Consider the following 23678-nt stretch of genomic DNA (forward strand, 5'->3'; position numbering starts at 1 on the left):
TAGGTTTTGTTTTTGACTGTTATGAGGATTTCCCCTGGTGCTCTTTTTACGTAGTCATCTAAAGCAGTAACGTAAATTCGAGGTGAGGTTCAAGGCGCATCTTCAACTACATTCTCAACATCGAAAGTGGTAAAGCTCTTCAAACAAACATTTCATGGATAAGTAGATCGCGTTCTTAGTCTAAAACACGACCTGCGGTAGAACTGATGCTTCGGTCATTGGTCTGCACTTTCCTAAGCCCTTTACCTGCCTGGATGGAGGCTAGCAAAGCACCTCGGTCCATTGCACCCGCTGGTGCCGATGAGGGTGCAGGTGGCGGAGGGATACCCGGAGGTGGAGCAGGAGGGGCCATGCCGGGTGCAGGAGGCGGCGGCGGCGGCGGCGGCGGCGGCGGCGGAGCAGCAGGCTCGACGCTCAAAACAGGCACCGGGGGAGGGGGGGGGGGAGGTGGAGGTGGCGAGGGCTCTCCCTCAGTTCCAGAAACCGTATCTTCCTTCTCAGCGGATGGCACTTGTGGTATAACCGGGATATCTGGTACAGAAATGGACGATTTCGACGAAGGCTTGTCATCCATGGCACTCAAGGGCCGCGGAGGAGCCATAGTACCGAATAAGATACTGGCGAGCTGCTTCGCACTGCCACCTCCAGGGCGTTCGTCATCGTCGTCATCAGAGGAATCGAAGTCAGACCCTGCTGCAGACCAGTCATCGTCTGCCTCAGGACGAACACGCGATTTGCGTTCCAAAGGTCCAGGAGCAGTGAAAGTCGGTTTGGTGCTCTCCTGTTGTTGCGCTAATCGATGGAAAGGGTTCGTCGACTGGGAATCGGCTTTTAAAGGCACGCTTGTTGTGGGATGGGAAACCGGCAGAGAAGCAGCAGGAATTTCTGGACCCTGACCAATTTTCTTGAAGTAGGGATTCTTGGATTCAGCCTCGGGGCTGAGATTACCCGCGGAGGGTTGGCCGGGACTGACGACGGGATCTGCCGGCGGCGCTGAGATTGTGTTGGAGGCTGGAAGCGCAGTGGTTAATTCCGCGGGAAAGACTTGACCTTGAGTCGGTGTGGCATCCCGAGGAACGACATCTTCGGGGCCTTCCTCATCTGAAGAACTTTCCTGCTCAAGGCCTTCCAACTCCAATTGAAGCTGTCGCTCTCTTTCTCGTGCCAATTCAAGCTCAGCACGCTGAGCTGCAAGCCTTGCTTCCTGCTCCTTCGCCGCGTGAATTGCATCTTCCTTTCTGCGTTTCTCTTCCTGCTTCTTCATCTTGCCTTGCCTAACCTGCTCCTGAAGTGCAGCAAGGCGCGCTTCCTGTGCTTCTTTCTCTTTCATCAACTCCTTTTCACGCAGTTCGGCCTCAGACCTAGAGTAGGTGTCTATGTAAGTCAAATGATTATATAATCGGCTCGCAATGGGGGCATACTCTAAGCGCATGGTCTCTTCTTCTACTGCACGCTGCTCTACTTCGATGGCTTGTTCACGAATAGACTGTTCTGTTTCTGCTACTGCATTTGCAGCTTTCTTCGCATCAACCTGGTCCGCACTGTCGGTGCGAACTCTCCTCGAAGGTGGTGCTGGTGGAGGCTTCTTGCCAGCTGGTTTAGAACTTATCACGGGTCCTCGTTGCTCTTCAGCCAGACGTCGCTGTCTCTCTTGTTCCCGCTTAGCATCTTCCTCTTCGGCTCGCCTTAACCGTTCTTCGCGTTCCTTCTTCTCTCGCTCCTGACGCTGGGCAAGAGTTTCTATGGCGTCATTTTGAGGCTTCAGGCCGGCAGCTGCCATTCGCTCAGCAATGCGTTTTTGTGCACGCTCCCTGGCAGCCGCCACCCGATCCTCATGTGTAGAGCCAGGCAACGATCCCATAGAGCCTGTGGAGACGGGGGAGGAGCGTACGGCAGGTACGTTCGAGGATAATCTATCGTCATCATACTGGCGCTGGTCTTTGGCAGTAGCTAGCCCAGATTGTCTAGATGCAAATGTCAGTCAAAGAGGTCGTTCCCAGGGCTGTCAGGCTGCGTCCGATATCGTGTTCATGGGGGACATAGAGGGACGTCTTACTCATCCTTACGAATATGGGCAGTGCGGCTACCGCGTTTCAAGTCGTAAATGAAGTCCCGAATAACATCTTCCACACCCAAGGCATCTTCCCAACGTCTTCTTTCGTGCTCACGTGTGGAACTCTCGCCACCGTCTTTGAGGCTGTCTTCAAGACTATGTGCGAATTCCTTCACGCTAACTTCCACATCGCGGGTCATCGTCTCATTTTTCTCCCGCTCAACCTTCACTTTGGCGGCTTCGGCTTCGAGGCGACGAGCAGCAGCTCCATCATCATCCTGGGAAGGCGGGGTAGGCCTTCCAGCGAGTTCGGCAGCGCGGGCCTGCATCCTCGCACGCGCCCGTGCCTTTATGCGATCAGCCTCAGTCACAGCACCCCCGGGCCCTGTGCCAACGATGTTAGAGGCACTGTCAGGATGATCCTTGGCATCCTTGAGGCGAAATAGCTCTAATCTAGCTTCTGCAATCTCTCGTTCGATGCGCCTCACCTCCGATGCAATTTGCGGAACTAGGTCCTCAAAAGCCTGTAGCTGACGGCGTAGCGACCGCCGTTCTGCGCCAGAATCAAGGTTGCGCAAGAAAGCATCTGGGTGGGTGTCAATGTCATCTTGCACACGTCGAATGCGATCCATCAGGCTTTCCGCCTCTCTCCGGTCTCGCCGATCTAAAGCATCATCCTCCTCGGCCTGATTCTCGTCCTGAAAGTCCACGGCATCGAGCATTATCTGCGCCTCGCGCAACTTCTTCTTTAATTGTTCGATAGAAAATTCCTCTTCAGGTGCCTGTGAAGTAGCAGGGGACGGTGTCCGACCACTGTTACCTACACGACGACGAGCGCTGGAGCGATAACCGGCAGCTGCCTCATCGTTGTTCTTAAACAAAGTGGCATCTTTGCGGCCGGCTCCCGGAGAAGCCGAACCGCCACGGAATGAATGTTCTTTCAGATAGCTAACACCGGTCTTCTGCGGCTGTAGAAACGCGCCTGAAGCTTTCCGTGTTTCTGCATCCTGTGAAAGCATAGACTTGATTGTGCCAATAGAATCATTCAAGTTCCTGGTTGATGGGGGAACAAGCTCCGGTGGTAGGCGGCTAGGCACTGGATACCCGTTGAGCTTCCTATAGATCAGATGCATCGCAACAGCAAACTCGTCCATGTTGAGACGCCCTCTATTGTGAGGATCTGCCAACGTCCAAATGCGTTCTAGGTCTTTTCTGTCTAAGCCGCTTTGGCCCATGATCTCGATCGCAGTATCACCGCCAATGAAGCCTTTGCGAAACCCATCCCATGCTCGGAACAGATCATCATAAATCTTTTTCTCCTCTTTCGTGATAGCCCACGGAATTCGAGCGTTGCCCGAAAGACCAGCAGCGGAAAAGCCTCCTTCGCGTCCTGGTTGCGGCATGAGCTGTTGCTTGAGAGCTTCAATGTTAGGCAACCCCGACGACGGGGCATTGACGAAGCCCCACTGTCCGGGAACACCGGTAGGCTGCGCAACTAACCCGAGGGCGGCCCCGGTTTGTGAAGGACTAAGGCTGTAGCCGGGACCGGTAGGCATCGGTGGAATAGGAGGGCGATGCCCGCTATAACCCGTGGGTTGAGGGTTAGGCATGAAACCTGTTGGGTGGGGCTGCAAATCTTGCTGCCGAGATTGCCCAGGTAGACCTGTGATTTGCGAAGGAAGAGAGCCTTGGCCTGTAAACGATGACTGATTTTGCTGGAAGCCGCTCGTTTGAGGGAAGCCCGTGTGCTGCGCCGCGAGCTGGGTCAAAAGCTGGGCGTTAGTAGGTTGCTGAGGCTGCGGCTGCTTTGGAGCTGAAGGTATAGCTTGATTTTCCATCATTGGGCCATCAAAGTTAGGGACATTTGTCCTCGCGACGGGCTCCGGTTGTGTATCCGGAACTTGGAAAGAGATTATGTCAACCATGCTAGATACCTCGTTCTTTATTTTCTCGGGAAGGGCCTCTGGGAGATCCCTGCCCGTGATCCGGAGGTTGCATAGATACATTGCCAAAGCGAACTCGGGGAAAAACAACTGCCCTGACTTGGTAGAATCAGATAGAACCCTGTAATCATTAGCAACATCCTGATACTGGAGACGGAGCTTGGCAACTCACCAGATCTTGGATAGATCACTTCCCGAAAGATTTGACCGTAGTAGGAGCTCCTTGGCTTTCTCTCCTGTGAGAAGGTATTAGTAACCATGCGAGGTAAGGCTCTCCTAAGGTCGATCCGCATGACTGACCACTCATGGTGTGATTATTCCCCACGGCAGATTTGAAGAGCTGTTCAAATTTGGCCTGGTCCTGCGCCGTGATGAATGACAGTCTGATATTGGGAATCTTATTCCCGGCTGACTTAGGCGGCGGCGGCGGCGCCATACCAGTACTGCTCTGGAATGAGTCTGCCATTTCCGTTGATGTCCTAGGAGCAGGTCGAACAGCGAGACTTGTATTCGATGGGAGTTGGAACTGCGCAGCCTGCGGCTGGGATGAAAGCCCCGTGTATTGTGGTTGCTGAGCTGAAACCTGATAACCATTCTGAAGCGATTGTGATAATGCTCCAGGGTAACCAGTAAATTGAGGCTGCAGCTGCCCGGTGGGGAATCCTGTAGATTGAGGCTGTAGCTGTGAGCCTCCTAGCCCGACCAGCTGAGGCCCATAGCCGGTTGACTGAGGAAGGAAGCCAGTTTGTTGTTGTTGTTGCTGTGGTTGGCTGGGAGGAAATGGCGAGTAGGGGGATTGTTGCTGCTGCTGCTGCTGCTGCTGCTGCGGCTGCGGCTGCGGCTGCACGAAAGGGGGTTGGCCGGGACGAGCGCTGTTGGCGCCCAGGAAAGAACTCGACGAAGAATACATTAGCAAACGCACGGTTGCATTTACTGAAGAAAATGAAAGAGAAACAAGCTCAAAAATAGGTAGATGATGAAGAGCGCAGAATAGGAGAAGAAAAGGTAAAACAAGAGAAGAGCCGGCCGCGCGAACAGGACAGGCAACAGGGAGGCGGGGAAGGCAATGAGAAAGGGAACTGGGAAGGGGAGCTGCCGGTGCATTGGTCAGTGACGCTGACGGGGGTTGACAACTTACATAATCAGGGACGGTAGTTAAATTATTAATACTCCGTAGTTGACTAAAGTCGAATAAGTTAAGCCAACCCGGTCCGGAGGTAACTTATGTACAGTATGTATTGTTACATATATCAAGATCAACTTTGGGAATCTTGATTTATCTTGAATATATCGAGTTGCTTGTTGGCTCTTAAACAGCAATATAGGACAACATTTTACTAAACAAAGATTTTTATCAAGATAAAAAATTCTTAAACAATAAATAAACAATAAAGATAGTGGTAAACACCAAGCTTCTATAATTCTAGTACCTACTATGTTACGATTAGGATTGCCATTATGAATCATAGCTCTTGGTAGATATAATATTATAGACTCTACAAGGTGGCTTGCTGACTTACCTGGCTGGTTTCAGCTAACGATATTGTTACCTATCATCACTTGCAAGTCAAGCAAATGCTATTATACAAGTACCTACTTAAGCTTAAGTAGGTTGATCAACTACTGTTGCTCTATGTACTATTATATCGTCACCAGTCCCAAGTGCCTGGATAGGCTTAGCTAGCGCCCAGCCACCTTTATAATTAGTAGATCAAAAATGTAGATAAGTTACGTGTACACTTTTTGACCCTGCCGTTAGAATAGAACGGAACCCCGGAACGCCTGAGGCAACAAATCGAGCGAGTCATCAATTAATCATATGTGAAACAAGAGAAGTAAAAACAGCAGTAGAAGCACTCCGGTCCTGATGACAGATAAATAGATACGTGCGCGTTTTGACCTGTCCATGCGAACAGAGCCAAGTTGAAAACAGCGGGATATTAGCAACAAAGAGTATGATGGTAACAGAAACATGTCCGGCTGCGTAAGTTTAGAGATCCAGCACGCCAGGAATCGCGTAGCAAGTTTATTCTGCGGACAGCAGTGGATAGTGACTATAGTCCATCCTGACCACCGTTCTGCTGTTGAGTGGCCCCAACCATCTTACGGAGCTCATACTCTTTAGTGAATTCTCGGGAGAGAATACCCAGGTCACGCACGAGCTCATGGCAGGCGGTAATGACAGCTTCTTTGGGAGTAATCTCGCCATCTGTCTGTACGCGTAGCAGAAACTGCGGCACAAGCGGATGAGGCACCTATGTACTTCTTGTCAAAATCCATCCTAGCCAGTAACTATCACTGAACATGAAAGTGCATACCTTATACGCAGCGAAGAGGACGTGAGAGCTCTGTAGCAGGCGAGAACGGATCAAGTTCCCTAGAGTGTGATCCTCTTTGTTGAAGGTGAAGATAGCGGAAGAGGGGATGCCTGGCCAAAATCAGAAAGTTTGTATCATTCACCAGACAAGGCCGAAAAGGATAAGTGACGCACGAGTGTCTATCTCCATCTCGACTTTGCTTTCGCCACTGGCGAGCACGAAGGACTCGTAGCTGGTTGAGGAATAGGTCAGTAGATGGACCGTAACCGTCACTTGAGAAGAGCCAACGGATCAAATTGCACATCACTGTCGATCGGACGGAGCCGACCTTTGCTGCTGGTCATGAGACACATTGATCGTAGACTGACAGCCTACTCGAGGCCCGCCGTTGCCATGTCTCCAACGAGCATAGGCTGTCTCCGGTGGCAGGAGATATTCCTTGCTCGGACTCATGGCTGCAGCCGTCTAACGTGACAATGACTCGGAGCAGGCAGTAATGGCTCGGTGAAGGGAGATGTACATAAGAACGAGATGAAATGGGGAAACAGGAGCAGCAAACACCAACCAGTGTGACGGGGGAATTTCTGGGGAAAGGGTGAAATGAACGGGAGCAAGTGCCATGCAAAACCTCCAAGGTTGGAATCAATCAATAAATGACAAAAGCTCGGAGCGCAGAGAGCTCATACAGCTGCATCCATGTACATGTCTTTGATTTCAAACGATCGATACTGATATGAACAGAAGAAAGAGCCATGCTTCTAACTAAGAATAATTCTTACCGATCCGGGGCGTTCATCTTGTATTTGGAGTTCAGATATCCAGATGAAGGAAGGGAATGCAAGAGAACCGAGATAGTCTCGATCCCAACACAGCAGTCAGCAGTACAAGACTCAAGTAAGGAAGTATAGAGTAAGCAGAGAGATGAAGCTGAAGCTGAAGCCAACCCTCTTCCGCTGTATCTTCTTTGTCCCTTAAGGACGGGGGAGGAAGGATAATGGGATAATGAAGCCTTAGCGGTTGGACCGTAGGTAAGTTATGATACAGAAGTGATGCAGGGTTCAGATCATCAAGATAAGGAATGCAACTTTCCGCTGCTTAAGCTGAAGAAGGGCTTTGAAATAAACAGTAGGCTTTGGGAGATTGTTGTACATGCAAGCAATTTCGGATAATGCTTTGGTAACGTCAGAAGAATCTCGGAATAAAAGCACGTGATCAGCAGTCACTCGGCTATCAGTTCCCCTTTGCGACCAGCCACCATTGACTATATAATACCTGGATGTTTTCGCACATATTTATTCCTGCACAAGATGAAAAGCTAATATTATCGCGTTCAGAGACAGGCTCCAGAATGAATAGACTGGGTGGATGATGTCTGCCTTCCTACATATGTTGAAATCTTTTGCTCCCAGCTCGAGCCATACTAGTAGGGTTTTCTATCCCGCGTCGCTATCTTCTACCCAAGTGAAATATTTTATAGATATCGGGTACATATTGATTAAGTACAGGTTCAAAAAGATACATGCGACATGTGGATGAATGCAGAACATCACAACCCGCACTGGGCTACAAAATCGACAAGCCATTAGAACGCCAATCATAAGCCCTTATCCAGCTCCGTTACACAAAGACAAAAGACAGGGAGAAAGCTGCTAGCCATTATCACCATCAACCATAGCTCAGGTGAGAACAAGCCAAATTACTGGAGCCAACAGATGTATAGAATCATATCCAGAAAAAAGAAGAGACTGTCGAGAAATGGACCGAGGAAACGAACAGATTTCAAGGATACGGTTGAACAAGAACAACTGCATAGGTATAGAGACCAGTCAGTTTGCTCCGCTGAGATGTCACACGAATGATAACAGATAATTTGGTAAAGGAAGAGAACACTTTCAAGGAGCAAAGCAGGGAGACAGTGAAAGATGGATATGCAGGTTTAGGCCTGAGACCCAGGGTATATGTCAGAGCAGGACTAACCATGCTAATGTACTGCGTTGAGCAAGTCCCCAAAACTAGAGGTTTCCTTCTTCATTCTCCAATTGTTCCTCTTGTCTTCTCGTTTTTTCATCATTTCAGCCCATCCTTCATCATCATCGTCATCGTCCGCCGCAACGCTGTTACTTGGCTTGGAGTGGGTGGGTATGTGATTATGGCTGGACAGCGGACGATTAGACATGGGCAACCCGGCTGGAACGACAGCGGAGAGTTTCTCATTCTCATCGTTACACGAATTGAACGTTGAATGGAGAGTCGAAGCCCCGAGATCTGGCTGCACCATTGAGACAGGTCTATAGCGGGATGCTAACCCAACATTGCTACGTTCGGACGGGGCAATAGACGGTGCATAGCCTTGACCTGCTGGAGTGCCAGGCCTGAGGGCCCCAGATGCATATGGCGAAGCTGGGGTATTCAACCGAGAAGAGGCGTTGGGGTCAAGCATGCTGAGCGTCCTGTGATCAGCTTGGTGACCAGGTGATGCACCGCTCATAGTGTCGGCTGACGGCATCGACGACGGCCGCATGTTGACACTGGCTCCCAGACCGGGTAGAGGGCCGCCCTGTATCGTAGTTTGAGGAACGTTCTGGCCACCCTGGATTTGAATCATCTGTTGCATCCACTGCATTTGCATCTGTACCATTTGCGTCATTTGCTGTGAAAGTTGTATTTGTGCCTGCTCCGTCGCAGATATCGATGGCTGCGAGCTAGTCATAGGGGTCGAATTCAGGTTCATCATAGTGTAGGGCCTGGGAATGCCACCCGGATGAATTGCCGATCCGGATACTCCGCCAGCCTGATAATCATACATGGCTTGGGTGTTGGGACTTCCCCTTCTCATGGCTCTAGCCCGTTCCTCAGTAGCAATGACCCCCACTAAGCCTCCTGGAGGTAACGCGGGCGATTGGCCGCCATGCACAGACGCACCTCCTCCGAGGGCGAGAGATTCTCTGTTAGAGGGATTGACCAGACTTGCACCAAAATATGGGTCTCGAGGCAGATTTCGGGCGAAGACAGGTAAGCTACTACGGTTCGCAATATCCTGTTCTGCGGCGGACGCCGGAGACGATATATACGGCTGTTGAAATGAGTTTCGAAGATTGGGTATAGAATTAGAAGGTGTCAGGCGACTGGGAGGCCGATTCCTGTTTGGAAAACCATGTGCTGCAAGAATCCCCAATGGAATCTCTTCGTCATCATCACCATCACTGCTCTTACCGCTTCCGGATAGATTGCCTTGTTGCAACAAATTTGGTGCACTCTTGCTAGCCCGATCAATGTCTGTCGGCAGGGCAGGAGCGGAAGATTGTTGGCCAGTCACTTTCATCATTTGCTGTCGGTAGACAGAGAGATGAGCCTCCTGCTTCCGTCTTTGCCTTTCAGCCTCACGGTTTTTCTCTGTTTCATCCTCCTCTTCGTATTCGCTTTCGCCAGACTTCTCACTCATGGATGCGTCGCTTGTGGATCTTATGAGCTCCTGTTGTTGTCTATAGTGTTCAAATTGGGAGGGCGTCATGATCTTGTTTGCTGAAGAGGCAGATGCCGGTTGATACTTCTCGTATTGTGCGGCCAGGTGAGCATGTGCCACAATTGAAGCATCAAGGTTGTTGTGTTCCGCTGGTCCAACTAACGTCGGAGGCTCCTGATGCTCAGTTTGAGCCGCACCCGGTAACAAGTCTTCGTTTTGAAAGAGGGATGACTCGTTCTCGACGTCTGAAACGCCTTGGTCGGATGTGGATGGTACCTGTACACCCTTTTTGCCTGAATAAAGAGACTCCATGATTAATTTAGCATCTTCGTCGTCGACAGGTGCGGGGTCGCGTTTGCTTGCATATATCGCACTTCGCCTCAATCCCTTATCAGAGGCAGTCTGTGGTTTATCGAGAGAGCGATGAGAGGTCGTAGCGGCCGCAAACGACACGATATGGGGTAGCGCTGCAGACCTTGGCCGTTCTCCCGCGGAACTTGTACTCGGGTCTGGGCGTGCATGCTGTGTGTCTAGCTGTTCTCTGGGCGAATCGATGGCTGCGAGTAAACCATCTTCAGAATGTCGGCTGTCCCATGAGTAAGGGGACGGCTCAACCTCCTGCGATCGATCAGTATCGATTGGTGTGGGGCGGGTGACTCTATCATCTTTTCTCGCAGGACCTTCGTATCCAGACTTGCGTGGTGCTGACGAGTTCTAGAAGACATGTTAGAACTCGACACCGACTGCTCAATGCAGAGATCAGCAAATACTCATTAGGGACGTACCGGCTGTAAAGCTCTCTCTTGTGGTGAATCCTGTGGAGCATAGTAGCGCTTTTCAAGGCTACCGAACATGTTTTGAAAATCGTCTTCCATCTCGTTAAATTGCAGCTCTGTCTCCGGAAGTCTCGGTGCGGTCGCAGTGTTTGTTGTGCTCGCAGTCATAGCTCGGTTTCTTGATTGTCCAGACATGGATAATTGAGATTGTGGGACCGCAGCCGAAGTCTTCGAAAATCTCCCACCGAAAGAAAATGTTCGCCCGGCTGCCCGAAGTGCACCAGAGATAGGAGGAATTGGTATATCGTACAAATTCCGCGAATGTGGGGACTGAGCCTCGATCGGAGGCGCTCCGTCTGTTGAGCGGCGTGTAGACTGAGAAAAGCGGGCGGAAGGATTTCCTTCGTATGTACTTTTCGACCACGTTCGTTAGTACCTTATAGCAGGGAAGTAGTAGGAAGAGGATCGTACGAAGTTCGTGAATGGTGGCTTTCCGATGCTGCAAATATGTTGCTGTTATCGTCTTCGGATGGCGAATACAGAGGTTGGCCTTCGCTTAGCCTCTTCGACATCAGGTTGCCATCGCTGGAGGATTTCTTGTCGGCGGATGGTCGTTCAAAAACCCTAAATGATGACTGAGGAGGATTTTCCACCTCCTCGAGAGCATTGCCAGACGATTTTCGTCGAGCGAAACCTTTGGGAAGCTTTATTGGCATCTGGACTGAAACCGAAGCGACCACTAGCGAAGCCGGAACCACTTCCAGATGGGATTAGCAAGCTACGCCAGCTCCCAGAATCCGCAATACTCCAGCCCCTGCCTGTTGGCGCTATTGTCGTCCCATAAAAGATTACCGGCGTGGTGGAGGAAGGGAAATTGGACTGAGGGACGGCCCGGGTAGCTGAAGGAGAGAGAAACGGCGTGGTTTTTCGAAAAGGGTGCTGGGTGTGCTTGGAATAATTCTGGGCCTTGTCTAAAGACCGCACAGATTTCAATCCCAGCGGGGCAGAGAGAGGCCTGCTCACGAGAATAATAATTCAAGCAAAGAAGTGGATGACGTGAAGGAAAATGAGATAGCGTCAAGGCAGATCAGTGAGTGGAAGATGTGGATGCTTGGGAGGCTTCGAGCTCACTCAGGGGTCTCCGAAGAATCTGGTTTGAAGAGGCGAGGTGGCCCAGGGGAGCTTTCTTTCTGATACAGCGTATACGTATAATGATCGATCAGCAGCGGCTGGGACCCTCACAGTCCACTAGCGGGTCCTTGGAAACGGGCTGGTTGGTTGAAGTGATTTCTTAAGCGACTTAACTTCTTAAGTGAGTGTCCGGCATTAGTGGGTTCAAGAGAGGGGTTGGTTGTGGGCGTATAAGCAATGAACGATAGGTACAGGACATGTAGGTTTTCTGCGACGGGGTCTCGAAAGGCAAAACGAAAACAAACCTGCCTAGGGGACAGGAGAGAATGAGGGGAGAGGGAGATGGATTCGAATGACAAAGACAGCTCGGAGCGCAACCCTAGTTTACTCACCTGAGTTAGTCGGTCAACTGGTCATTTGAATGACCAGACTAGAATAGTCCACCTTTTCAGGTATTATTAGTATCCACTGGATAGGACAAATAGATGTAATAAGAGCGACAAAAATAGAGGAGACTCAGACAGCTGGACACCCCTTGAGTCTTGAGTACTAGGTATTCGTACTAAATAAAGTAGGTTTCACCATTACAATATGAAGACCATTTGTTGTATGCTAAGGACTCTACGAAATAGAGATGAAGAACAATTTCAACCAAGAGGAATCTACTCGGACTCGTGACTTATCATTTCTGACAATGGTTTGGTGGTTACCCGTAGTGACCGGCTATTTAGCTCATGGGCTACTTGAAGAAACCTGAGTCTCTTGGGACTCAGCACTGTCTGTCATCAGATTCAACAGACCCTGGATGTGGTGGGGTGTGGAGCCCGAAACAGTAAGTTACGTACCATACCTAGTAGTTTTCTAGTCTCATATCTAAGCCTCATAGGGGAGAGAGGGGGGAGGGGCGAATGCTGCTAATAATAGTAGCACCCTTCTCTCCTTCCGCCCGTGACGGGGACTCCTTTTCTGCTACTACTTCTTCTTCTTCTTCTTCTTCTTCTTCCTTCTCCTCCCACATGGGTTGATAGTATGTAACGTTGGTAAAAGTATTTTGTGTGGCAGAAGATTCCCAGAGGAGAAGCCTGTGTTCTATGAACGGCGAATCGGATAAAGGGAGGTAGGTGATTGTGCCTGGTGCCTGTTGCCTGTTTGGAAAAATCCAGCTACGGAACCAATGATATACCTACTGAGAAAAAAGGGGAAGTGGTGTAAATCCAGACTTCGGTAGGAAGCGGGTGGCAGTGGCGATGGAAATGGAGAGAAAGAAATGTACAGTACAAAAAAGTGGTCAGACAAAAGAAGAGTGTGAGTTGGGCGGCGACCCTCAGAGTGTACTCTGTACCACCAATATTACCATCCATCTTTATGACTGTCCGGCAACGCAAGGGGCCGTCGAAAAGATCGGCTGGTTCGCTTCTCAAGCCCGCTGCTATTGATTTGAATTTGTTGAAGGCTTGAGGGACCAGGCACCCCGTACCAAGAGGGAAGCTTCAATAGTCGAGGTAATATCTTATCACATGATCACACAATTAGCTGGTTCTCCAGGTGAATACGATTAGTACGATACCACAATTATGCTGTATACACTGTATTGTAACCACAGTTTGGATGCGCGGGATTGATGTGTATGGCCAGCCGTCTTTATCCACAGACTAGATCCATTGTAGGCATTAACTAGCTCCCCGGCCATCCATTCATGTTCTAGACTAGCATACCTAAGTTAATTACTCCGTAGTAGTCTACTTTTACTAAAACCAATTATCACGTGATATACAGTAGGTTCATTCAAGTCCCCATCATCATGCATACATCAACTAGATTAGACAGAAAATGAAACGCACAGGTCGTTAGACTTGGTCATCGTGGCTCATGACCCTTTCGTCATCCATTCATAATAAGAAGAATCCCCGAGTGTATCTGAATTAGTCAGCATACAAGCTAGTTTCCCCTGTCCCTCCCAGTATCGTTACCAGTGGATTCATAAATGATACGTAGATTGCCGACTACACTGAAAAGGCCTCGGGATGAAGGCGATGGCACTCCAGGTAAGCAAGTGTTTGATAGACCACAGAAGGCTTCCAGTAAGGTATGAGGTTAGATGACCTGACCATATTTCTTGCTCTGATTTCGAAAGTCTGTTATAACAACGAATTCAAATTGAACCGTGATACTTTTGGCCCTAGTATCCATCAATTAATTCCTAGCTGATTTAAGAGCCCCTATCTTCGCGGTTAGAGATTAGGAAACCATCGATTGTGATTGAGAAGTTCCCTCCATTACAATGGAGTCTTGTGCCTTCAAGCCACCTATCAGCGCAACACCTGGAGGTATCTTGATATGGCGGAGGTTGAAGCAGGCGAAAGCCACCAACTTTTGGATGTTTGGGCAGCTTTGAAAGATCTGACCCACGAGATAATCATCCATGACCGTATGGAACGATACGTCAAGCTCCCTCAGCCTGGGATATGTGCGGCCATCCGAAAAAACCTCAGTAAAGGCAGCATGTGATATGTGACGACAGGACGAGATATTCAACTTGCGAATCATAGAGCCTGAATGGTTCATGAGTGCAATGAACCCATGAGATGCAAGGCCTGTGGCTTCTGCCGGATCGTCTGGGCTAGCATTATCGATATCACGCGTTGATGAAAGATCCACTATTTCTAGAGGAGGATTTGGCCAGTCTGCGAAAAGACGCACAAATCCCTTGTCAGTGCAGGTGACGTTATCCGAGAAGCGTAATTTGGTCAATGTCCTGCACTTGGCGTGTATCATGTCAAGTAGATGATCATCGGCAGTAGTGAAGCTTTCCAATGACAATGTCTGCAAGCTTGGCCCCACCTGATTTATGGTCTGGAGAAGAGTGTCGTTCTCCACATCCTGATAGAAGTGTAAAGACAAATGCACCAAACTTGTCAGGTTAGAAATGGCTTCAAGTGAGCGATCCCCAAGCTTCCAGCAGTGTTTCAATTTCAAACACCGAAGTGCGGTACAGCAGCTGGTCAGCGCCTCCACGGTCTCGTTGTCCAATGAGCAATCAAGGTTGGACAGTTTGAGACTCTCTAGCTGTGATCCTAGCCTTTGGAATAGCTGCCGCCATGAGGAATCTGACACCAAGTTGGTAGCATCTAGCTGTAAACTCTTTATATGGAGGTCACGGCTCAACATGTAGCCCACCACCTCATCTTTCATTTGACCTGCAAAGCGAAGGTTGACATGAGTCACAGAAGGCATGAATGCAAAAATCTTCTCAAAATCCTGTGTTTCAAGCCCTAGATGCCATCTGTTAGTTCTCATTACTTGGGGGAAAGCATAAAAGAGCGAATAGCAGAAAGCTTGTGTGATAGAAAGAGTGAGAATGCCACAAGGGAATAAGGAAACTGAACCAGAGATGAAAACGTACTAGCGGCATCGTAAATATCGATAGAGTCAAGGTCTGGGCGAAGGAAAAGATTGAGAGTCCGAGGTGTCATGACCCGCCTTTTGGAAAGTATCTGACTCAGACGATGTAATAGTTGCGGTGGCAAGTCACCAAACTCTTCAATATCGTTGATGTTATCTGCAACTTTCTGCCAGCTAGTATTAGGTCAAAGCGCAGCGACTTCAAAGGTGTGGTGATCAGCGTACCTTCGTGCACATCTCGGCCAAGCTCAGGGCACCTTGTTGCGCGAGGCCGTCGAGAAGATCGCTCTGATTTTGACGACGACTAGTTCTCGGTCCGCGCTTCTTTGCTTTTGCTTTCCTCTCATTGTCTGTTTGTGCCTTTGAGCATTTAGCACAAAGAAGACCGTGGTTTGGTCCTGTCTTGCTGTATGGAGTAACTGTGAAGCGTTTACCGCATAGCTCGCAATTGTCAAGCTGGCCCGGCATCGGACGCGATCGTTCGTGCATCATCTCACGAGCGATGAAATCATCATCATCATCTGGCTCGCCAGTTCGTCGCGCCTTGCGTCGGGCGAACTCTTTACTCTGCTTGATTTTGGCCAGAGCAACAGTCTCTTGACGCTTTCGCTTCTTCTGCTGCTCTGGCGACTCACTAGTGCCCTCATGTGGAGAGTTCTCATCATGGTTTTCCTGAGCCTCATCAACCTGGCGTTCTTCATCTCTCAAACGTCTTTGGTAGTCTTGGTGAATTTGAGCCGCGGAGATGTTGTTGGACTAGAGAACGAAGCCTTATTAACTCATTTATATTGGATGGACGGCGAGGTTAAGAATAATCAGTACATACAGCGAGAAAATCAGTAAGTGCCGAATGCCTGTGATGTATCATGAGTAGTCCTTCATGATATAGAGGTAATCCGGGAAGTGGGAAGTGTCATTGGGAACATACGGGCCTCGAATTTGGTTCCTTATCTGTCTTCTCTCGCTCCTTCAACGTGTTAGTGAGACGCACAGCGGCTTGCTCAAGGCAACAGGACGTACATTTTGGTTGAGTAAAAAAACTGTGGATGGGATATGAGATACGTTTGAAAGCTCAACTTCTGCAGCAGAAATGATCAGCAGGGTTATAATGGGAGGTCTTGGCTGGTCACAGGATTCCGTGACGATTTCGCGTTAAGTGAAACGCGAGGTCCACCAGGCGGTTGCTTATCGCCTCCAGGGTGGCAAATCAAGGAATACTTGAGAAGGGAAGTTTTGAAGCGATAGGTCCGAAAAACCAACAATTTGTATTCACTCAGTCTCTTTCTTTCACTTTTGCCTCTGTCTCTCTCCTTTTCAATTTTCGTATTTTTTTTCTTTTCCTTTCTACCTGTCTCTGACTCATCTGCTTTCTCTGTCGACACTCCTTTGCCTCTTTCCGCTAACCTCACCCTGGCTAGATCCTGATCCCGCACCTTTCTTATCGGTCATCCATCCCTTCACGCATTACACTGATAATACCCACCGTTCCACCGACTGCGAGATCTATCCCACGGGTTTGGTATCAGTCTGTCCTTTTGTACACAGTGACCAGGCAACCAAGCGATCAACACAATGGGAAGAAGTTCATCTACCGTGAAGCAAGGGCGGTCATCAAATACTGGTAAGGCGAAGATCTCCTATCTTTTCCCATGCTGAATAACACGGGTGCTCAACTTGCAATAAGCTATCACTCACTGAGAGCAAGACCTGAAGATATTATGAGGATGGCAATCCTGATACTAGCTGATATGTGATGTATAGACACTGTGGCAGTCTTTCCCAGGCGCACTTCTGCACGGCTGAATCGAACGTCATTGACCTCGTCAGCCAGCATTTCCCAGGCAGAGAACAATGACAGATGCGACCCTTTCCCTGCGACTATGGGACATCAAGAAATCAAGCCGATATCTATCGAAATTTCTATACCTTCCAGGAGAGCGGCAACATTATCCGAATCTGAAACTTCTCTGTTGGACGAGGGCTCTTCCGGAGTCTCAACGCGAACATACAGTACGCCAGCGACCAGTACTGCAGCTACACCAGTCGAATCTGATGCATCTGGGTCGAAGAAGCGAGTTAGTGCCTCTGCTCGTACGCGAGAACTACATTCAAGCACTATGTCCCTAAACTCAAACCGAGGGTTAAAGAGACCTGCCGCATCCATGTTTTCTACGAGCGTCACGACGGATGCTGCTCTAGCGGAGGCTCTACAGGCTCAAGAATATCAAGGGCGGTCATCAAAGCAACCTAAATCGTCTCTTCATTCTACTTCAGGTAGCAATTCCTCTGCAACTGATATGGGACGCTCAGTACGGAATGAGAGTCTCCATGCACAGCGTCTTTCATTCAGGAAACGACCACTTCGATCAGCTCAGATCAGCACCGCTCTGTGTGATGACGAACCTACAGGTGACGAAATGAAAACTGACCAAACGGATGTTTACTCAAGTGAATCCGATCTCAGCGACTGTTCGTATTCTCTGACCGAGGTCAGCGAAGATGAAGACGCCAAGCCACAGGAGCCAATCAGAAGTAGGGCTGCACGGAATTATGGTGTTTCAAGGACGTCACGACAAGGTCCTACGTCGGCTCGAAGCAGTTCTCAAGTTCCAGGGGATGTTTGGATGACCCGTCGGGTATGTCTTTTGAGTGAATTTGCTGGAAATGCATCACTAAATTACTCTGTAGGCGATCAAAGAACGGAAGAAATTAGAGAAGCAGCACCCATCCGTAATCACGATGTGGGATGATTTGGCAAAATTGCCTCCAATCAAGCCGGTAGCGGCAAATCAACCAAGTGGTATATCAAGGACGCTCAAGTCATTCCAGCTCGAGGGTCTCAACTGGATGATGCAGCAAGAGCAATCGCAGTATAAGGGGGGTCTCCTAGGAGATGAGATGGGCATGGGTAAAACAATTCAGGCTGTTTCCCTCATTATGTCCGATTACCCTGCCGGAGTGCCATCGCTTGTAGTAGTACCTCCAGTTGCTCTAATGCAATGGCAATCCGAGATCAAGGTTTGCTTCTTGGTCCTCTCAGTGCTTCAATACAACTGACTTCTTTTCTTCAGGAGTACACCAGTGGTCAACTGAAAGTTCTTGTCTATCATAATTCCAACCCCAAGGTCAAGACTCTCTCAAAAAAGGAGTTGGAAACATATGATGTGATTATGATTTCATGTAGGTGACCAGACGAGCTATGGCATGGAAATGAGACTTACAATCTTTCAGATGCTGGCCTTGAGTCAATCCATCGCAAAGAGTGGAAGGGTTGGAATAGAAATGATGGGATTGTGAAGGAGGACAGTAAGTGATACACATTTCAATGTGTTCTTTATACATACTTACAGCAACGCAGGCGTCATTCATTCCATCAAATACCACCGACTGATCCTGGATGAAGCGCACAGTATCAAGGTAAGCTTGGTGCGTCCGCTCCTGACTATGAAGCTCCAATACTAAAACCCAAAACACTAGCAACGGACAACGAGTGTTGCCCGCGCCTGCTTCGCATTAAAAGCCAACTTCAAGTGGTGTCTCTCTGGCACACCGGTTCAGAATAGGATTGGCGAATTCTTCTCACTGCTTCGTTTCTTGGAAGTCCGTCCTTTCGCCTGCTATTTCTGTAAGCAATGCAAGTGTCAACAACTTCATTGGTCACAGGATGCAGAAAAACGGTGTACTACATGTAAACATAGGTAAGGTTCATTTCAGTGCTTTGTGTTGCTTAACTGTTAACCTCGACTGTAGTGGCTTCAGTCACGTGTCCGTTTTCAACCAGGAGATTCTCAATCCGAGTAAGAGATTCACAAGTCGTCCACTTTTGAGACTAGTCTAATTGAGAACAGTAACCGAAAGAGACCATGCTCATGCTAGGAAGGAAGCTTTGGCAAAATTGCGTCTCTTGACGGACAGGATCATGTTGCGACGAATCAAGCGAGACCATACAGCTTCCATGGAGCTTCCACCTAAACGGTTTGTTGCATTCTGCAAGATGAGTTGAGCTGCGCTGACTCGTCTCTAGTGTTGTCATTCGTAATGAATTCTTCGGAGAGATCGAACGTGATTTCTCTAGGAGTATCATGACAAATTCTACTCGCCAATTTGATACCTACGTGAGCCGCGGTGTCATGCTGAACAATTACGCCAATATTTTCGGACTTATCATGCAGATGCGACAAGTGGCGAATCATCCTGATCTAATTCTGAAAAAGCATGCTCAGAGCGGACAGAATGTTCTTGTCTGTAGTATATGTGATGAACCTGCGGAGGAAGCTATCAGATCTCGCTGTCATCATGAATTCTGCCGCAGATGTGTCAAAGACTATGTTCAGTCCTCTGGAATCCAGTCTGTGGTCGACTGCCCCCGTTGTCACATTCCTTTATCGATCGATTTTGAGCAGCCCGATATCGAACAGGAAGAGGAGCACGTCAAGAAGAACTCTATCATCAACCGCATCCGAATGGAGGACTGGACGTCGTCGACTAAGATCGAAATGCTGGTTTATGAGTTGTATAAGCTTCGAAGCAAGAAACAGACACATAAATCAATCGTCTTTTCTCAGTTCACTTCCATGCTACAGCTTGTCGAGTGGCGCTTACGCCGAGCCGGTTTCAATACAGTTATGCTCGACGGTACAATGACACCAGCGCAACGGCAAAAGTCGATTGAATACTTTATGAACAACGTGGATGTTGAGGTGTTTCTCGTCTCACTCAAAGCAGGCGGTGTGGCACTGAATTTGACCGAGGCGTCGAGAGTCTTTATCATTGACCCGTAAGTCTTCCAAAGGCGGTGGATCTTATCTTATATCTTGTCCACTGATGCTTTATTGTCTTAGATGGTGGAACCCCGCCGCTGAATGGCAGAGTGCGGATCGCTGCCACCGCATCGGGCAGCGCCGACCTTGCGTCATCACTCGACTCTGCATAGAGGATTCAGTAGAATCTCGCATTGTTCTACTACAGGAGAAGAAGGCCAATCTCATCAATGGCACCCTTAACAAGGATCAGGGGGAGGCTTTGGAGAAACTCACTCCGGAAGATATGCAATTTTTATTCCGAGGATCCTGAAATGCATAAGACATGTGAGTGGTCCGGGCTTGACCTGTTATCCATTTATCTCATGGTTATTGTTGATGCCAGGAAATTTGCCAGGTATCCCGTGCTACTACCAGTAAATGGGATCCACTTGTTCCAATGAGACATGTAATTACAATCAAGACATCTTAAAGTGCCTGAATCATTATCCGTGGGATGGTTGGTCGTACACCAAAACCAAATTCAACGCGGCAGCCTAGAATGACGTCACTTGATTGCGATAATCCAATGCAAATACGAGTATTTAGTCTGCATTCTGTACATGGATGAGTACATGGAATACCTTTCTCCCATGAAGAATCGCTCCCCCGCTCGTTCTCTCCTTGTGCAAACCTAATTTTTATAATATCATTCCAAGTCGCGTCAGCGCATGGTACTTTGGATCATCGAAGTGTACATCGATCAGGGACTGTGTACGGTGGGCACTGCATGGGGCAGGCTCATCAGGTATCGTGGACTTTACTCATTGCCAAGCGACGATGTACCTGTTGATTACCTATTACGTACTGTGGAATCTGTAACTGAATAGGTGGAACGTGGTCTCCGCTACGCCCTACAGGGAGACTCGGTCCCGTCCTTCCGTCATCGTTCAAAACTCCCGGGGGCACGATCGACGGGAAAGAAGCCTTGCCGAGACCAACATTCACGGGCTCTCTCTCTCTCTCACACACACACACTCTCTCTCTCTTCTCCCCCACACCCTCTCTCCCTCTCCCTCATTTTTCCGGAGGGGCCGCATGATGTCAGTTCCCCTAACTCCGAGGTGTGGTTGAGTGGATTCCAAACCACGTATTTTTCTTATTTCTGGTTCGGATCTCTTTCCTAAGTGCCCGCACCTCCTTTTCGAAAAGAGGAATCGAAACACAGAACAAGCGTTTGAAAAGAGAAAGAAAGAAAGCAAAGAACTAAAAAAAGGAAGAGCACAAACAATTAAAAAACAGCACGGAACCTCAGACGTCTCCTGCATCATCCTGCGCCTGCTTGCTGATCCCCGCACACTCTTGCAGGTAACTGGCGGACCCGCGGGCCCTTACCCCATTACTTGCTATCGTACTTCATTTTATCCAGCTTCCACTCCTTCCCTCCGCCTCCCATGGAACAAGCGCAACCGCGGACACGTCGACGGCGTCCGGTAGATAAGTATGGTCCCAGATTCTTCGACAAGACAGAGCACGTGCAAGACAGAGCGGCTGCCATGAAGGCCACTTTGCACGGGGACGAACGCTCGCAATCGCAACCTGCTGGGGGCTTTGATAGTACCCCGTATCCTTATGCTCCGCCAGGGTATACCGTCAAATTCACTTTTCATCGTGGCGTCAACCTTCCTTGCGCGGATTTTGGTACCTTCTCTTCGGATCCTTATGTTCATGCTCAATTAATCGTCGACCTTCCGCAACGCCACAAGCAGGATCCCGTTATCTCGTTCCGCACACCTACGGTGCGAAAGAACCGAGATCCAGTCTGGGAGAAGAGTTGGATTGTGGCCAATGTTCCGGCATCGGGCTTCCAGTTAAAATGTAATGTTTACGATGAGGATGCGACTGACCATGATGATAAACTGGGAAACGCCTACGTTGAAGTAGACTCAATCGATGAAAATTGGCCTTCGATTAAGGAACAATCTTATCGTGTCAAGAAGCGACTGGGGAGCAAACGAGTATACTTGTTCGGCAACATTGCTGCCTTGGCTTCACGACGCCTCGACGTGGCTTCACACTTGGTGATCAGCATCCATTGCCTAGGCAAGACGCCCGGTGATGAAGGAGCGCATATGTACACCATTGGACCAAATTACTGGTTCAAGCATTTCTCTCCCCTTATTGGCAGGCTAGCAGGCACCAAGGACGAGGTCCAGAGCCAGAATGGTCAAAAGACAATCAGTCGATACAAGTACGTCTACCTGTTACAATCCAAGCATATAGATACAACAAGTACAACAAGCTCACTGCCCACATTCTAGCTTTCAAGCAATTCAAATACAACTCAAAGGCCCTGTGCCCGCCGAGCTTTATCATCGCTATGTCGAATTCAAACCATTTGTGGCCGGAATGTTCACGTCCCACAGTCTTCGTGGCAGGATTCTCAACCGAGCGCTCCATCATCAACATGAGCGCATCTACAACTTCGACAAAACAACTCTTACCGGTCAATTCGCATCGCCATGTGTTGAACTTACTCAAAAGTTTTTGGAGTTTGTTCACTATGCACAGGGTGGGAGAATTTTCACCTATGTTATTACACTTGACGGACAATTTCGCTTCACGGAGACTGGAAAGGAATTCGGCATCGATCTCTTAAGCAAACACACCATGCACAGCAATGTATCAATCTATGTCGCGTACTCTGGGGAATTCTTTCTTCGACGACGAAAGCATCGCCATCATCGACAACCTGACACCCCGCATCCTTCAGAAACCTGCAACTACTCCGCGGACGAGTCACAAAATCACTTGGAAATATCGGTCGATCCTGCTGACTACGAGCTTTTCATCGATAACGATAGCGGCACCTATCGTCCCAATGCAGAGTATCTTCCTCTTCTCAAACAGTTCATTTCATCCAACTTGGTAGGCCTTCATATAACCACACTTGATTGCAAAAAGGATGCTGCGCAAATGGAAGCATTGAAGAATGAGCAGCGAGATTTCAAGAAGCATGAGGGAAATCAAATGATTTTCCTTCAGCGAAGTAACAGCTCATCACTCTCTCTTTCCAGCTCAGACGAAGAGGACCTTAATGAACGCAGCGACGCGCAAGTGCCACGCAGAGCAAGGGGGGACCTGGCACAAAAGGTCCACGAGATGCGCGATGTCAAAGGCCACTTGATGAACTGGGCACAAGGAGATGACTATGCCGGCCCCAGGTTCAAGGCGGGCAATTCCGCACAAGATCATAGGGGTGTTGGAGGGGGTACTGTTAATTTATAGATGCCTAACTCCTTCATGTTCAGGCACACCGGAATCCTGCCTGCGTCGACCTATTTCGTACAGGGCTTTCGCAATGATCACTTGCTGAACATCCTCGAAGCTTTCTTCCATCCTTCGTTCCCCTTGGCCCTCATATCTTTATTTTGCCTCTCAATAGGCTCTTCGCTCTGCTGTCTTGCGTGTCTCCTCAGCGATCATGCTTATCCATTATACCTTTGTTATCAGGCCTCTCATTGGTTTATTCTTAATGTTCATGACCTTATTGTTTCGTCCTAAGCTCAGAACAGGTCAAAATGCAACTAATTGCGCCATTGTATAAATCTGTTTTCATTTAAGATTCAAGCCCGCCTGTGGGGATGTCCGGGTGTCGTCTCTACTTTAGCTAATTGTCTGGTGATTATAGAGCTTGCGCTCGACGAGTAGAATGCAGCCAGTATGTTGCTCAGAGGTTGTATGCTGTGGACTCGATGCAATAAGCTAAGAATGCGACTGATTCAAAGGCCACTGGATGGTAGAATGCAGAACAGTTGTTTGGGTCCTGATGGCGTTCCTGGAGCACCAAAAG

General features: G+C 48.9%; 5 protein-coding genes across 5 annotated transcripts; 2 read left to right on the top strand and 3 right to left on the bottom strand.

Moving 5' to 3' along the window:
* Nucleotides 1-175: 175 nt before the first annotated feature.
* On the bottom strand, nucleotides 176-6767 carry pan1 (actin cytoskeleton-regulatory complex protein PAN1; the record flags this gene model as incomplete). The annotated part of the gene is made up of 9 exons (XM_025639320.1): nucleotides 176-1361; nucleotides 1422-1964; nucleotides 2057-4117; nucleotides 4169-4232; nucleotides 4297-4889; nucleotides 6115-6251; nucleotides 6315-6424; nucleotides 6488-6546; nucleotides 6643-6767. The coding sequence occupies 9 exons, from the start codon at nucleotides 6765-6767 to the stop codon at nucleotides 176-178; spliced, it is 4878 nt and encodes a 1625-aa protein (XP_025491593.1).
* Nucleotides 6768-8295: 1528 nt separating this feature from the next.
* Nucleotides 8296-11269, bottom strand: BO82DRAFT_284320 (uncharacterized protein; the record flags this gene model as incomplete). The annotated part of the gene is made up of 3 exons (XM_025631456.1): nucleotides 8296-10491; nucleotides 10563-10965; nucleotides 11025-11269. The coding sequence occupies 3 exons, from the start codon at nucleotides 11267-11269 to the stop codon at nucleotides 8296-8298; spliced, it is 2844 nt and encodes a 947-aa protein (XP_025491594.1).
* A 2653-nt stretch (nucleotides 11270-13922) lies between these two features.
* On the bottom strand, nucleotides 13923-15954 carry rad7 (DNA repair protein Rad7, protein; the record flags this gene model as incomplete). The annotated part of the gene is made up of 4 exons (XM_025637440.1): nucleotides 13923-14956; nucleotides 15088-15253; nucleotides 15312-15842; nucleotides 15913-15954. The coding sequence occupies 4 exons, from the start codon at nucleotides 15952-15954 to the stop codon at nucleotides 13923-13925; spliced, it is 1773 nt and encodes a 590-aa protein (XP_025491595.1).
* Nucleotides 15955-16348: 394 nt separating this feature from the next.
* Nucleotides 16349-20327, top strand: BO82DRAFT_354630 (DNA repair protein RAD16). Its single transcript, XM_025635251.1, has 12 exons — nucleotides 16349-16707; nucleotides 16848-17722; nucleotides 17775-18104; nucleotides 18158-18266; nucleotides 18318-18392; nucleotides 18445-18503; nucleotides 18564-18784; nucleotides 18837-18883; nucleotides 18935-19061; nucleotides 19111-19863; nucleotides 19928-20173; nucleotides 20232-20327. Exons 1-11 carry the CDS (start codon nucleotides 16659-16661, stop codon nucleotides 20157-20159), a joined length of 2877 nt encoding a protein of 958 aa, XP_025491596.1. The 5' UTR covers nucleotides 16349-16658; the 3' UTR covers nucleotides 20160-20173; nucleotides 20232-20327.
* A 670-nt stretch (nucleotides 20328-20997) lies between these two features.
* BO82DRAFT_82860 (C2 domain protein) lies at nucleotides 20998-23367 on the top strand. The gene is made up of 2 exons (XM_025641593.1): nucleotides 20998-22076; nucleotides 22147-23367. The coding sequence occupies exons 1-2, from the start codon at nucleotides 21280-21282 to the stop codon at nucleotides 23111-23113; spliced, it is 1764 nt and encodes a 587-aa protein (XP_025491597.1). The 5' UTR covers nucleotides 20998-21279; the 3' UTR covers nucleotides 23114-23367.
* Nucleotides 23368-23678: the final 311 nt, after the last annotated feature.

This window comes from Aspergillus uvarum, assembly GCF_003184745.1.
Source record: "Aspergillus uvarum CBS 121591 unplaced genomic scaffold BO82scaffold_29, whole genome shotgun sequence".
Classification (NCBI taxonomy): domain Eukaryota; kingdom Fungi; phylum Ascomycota; class Eurotiomycetes; order Eurotiales; family Aspergillaceae; genus Aspergillus; species Aspergillus uvarum.

What these genes read in the sequence shown, in the direction of transcription:
- BO82DRAFT_354630 (XM_025635251.1), top strand. Translation starts at nt 16,659, where the DNA reads ATGGGAAGAAGTTCATCTACCGTGAAGCAAGGGCGGTCATCAAATACT. An exon ending in AGGGCGGTCATCAAATACTG is followed by an intron (nt 16,708 to 16,847) that starts GTAAGGCGAAGA and finishes TGTGATGTATAG; the next exon opens with ACACTGTGGCAGTCTTTCCC. An exon ending in ATGGAGCTTCCACCTAAACG is followed by an intron (nt 19,062 to 19,110) that starts GTTTGTTGCATT and finishes ACTCGTCTCTAG; the next exon opens with TGTTGTCATTCGTAATGAAT.
- BO82DRAFT_82860 (XM_025641593.1), top strand. Translation starts at nt 21,280, where the DNA reads ATGGAACAAGCGCAACCGCGGACACGTCGACGGCGTCCGGTAGATAAG. An exon ending in AAGACAATCAGTCGATACAA is followed by an intron (nt 22,077 to 22,146) that starts GTACGTCTACCT and finishes CCCACATTCTAG; the next exon opens with CTTTCAAGCAATTCAAATAC.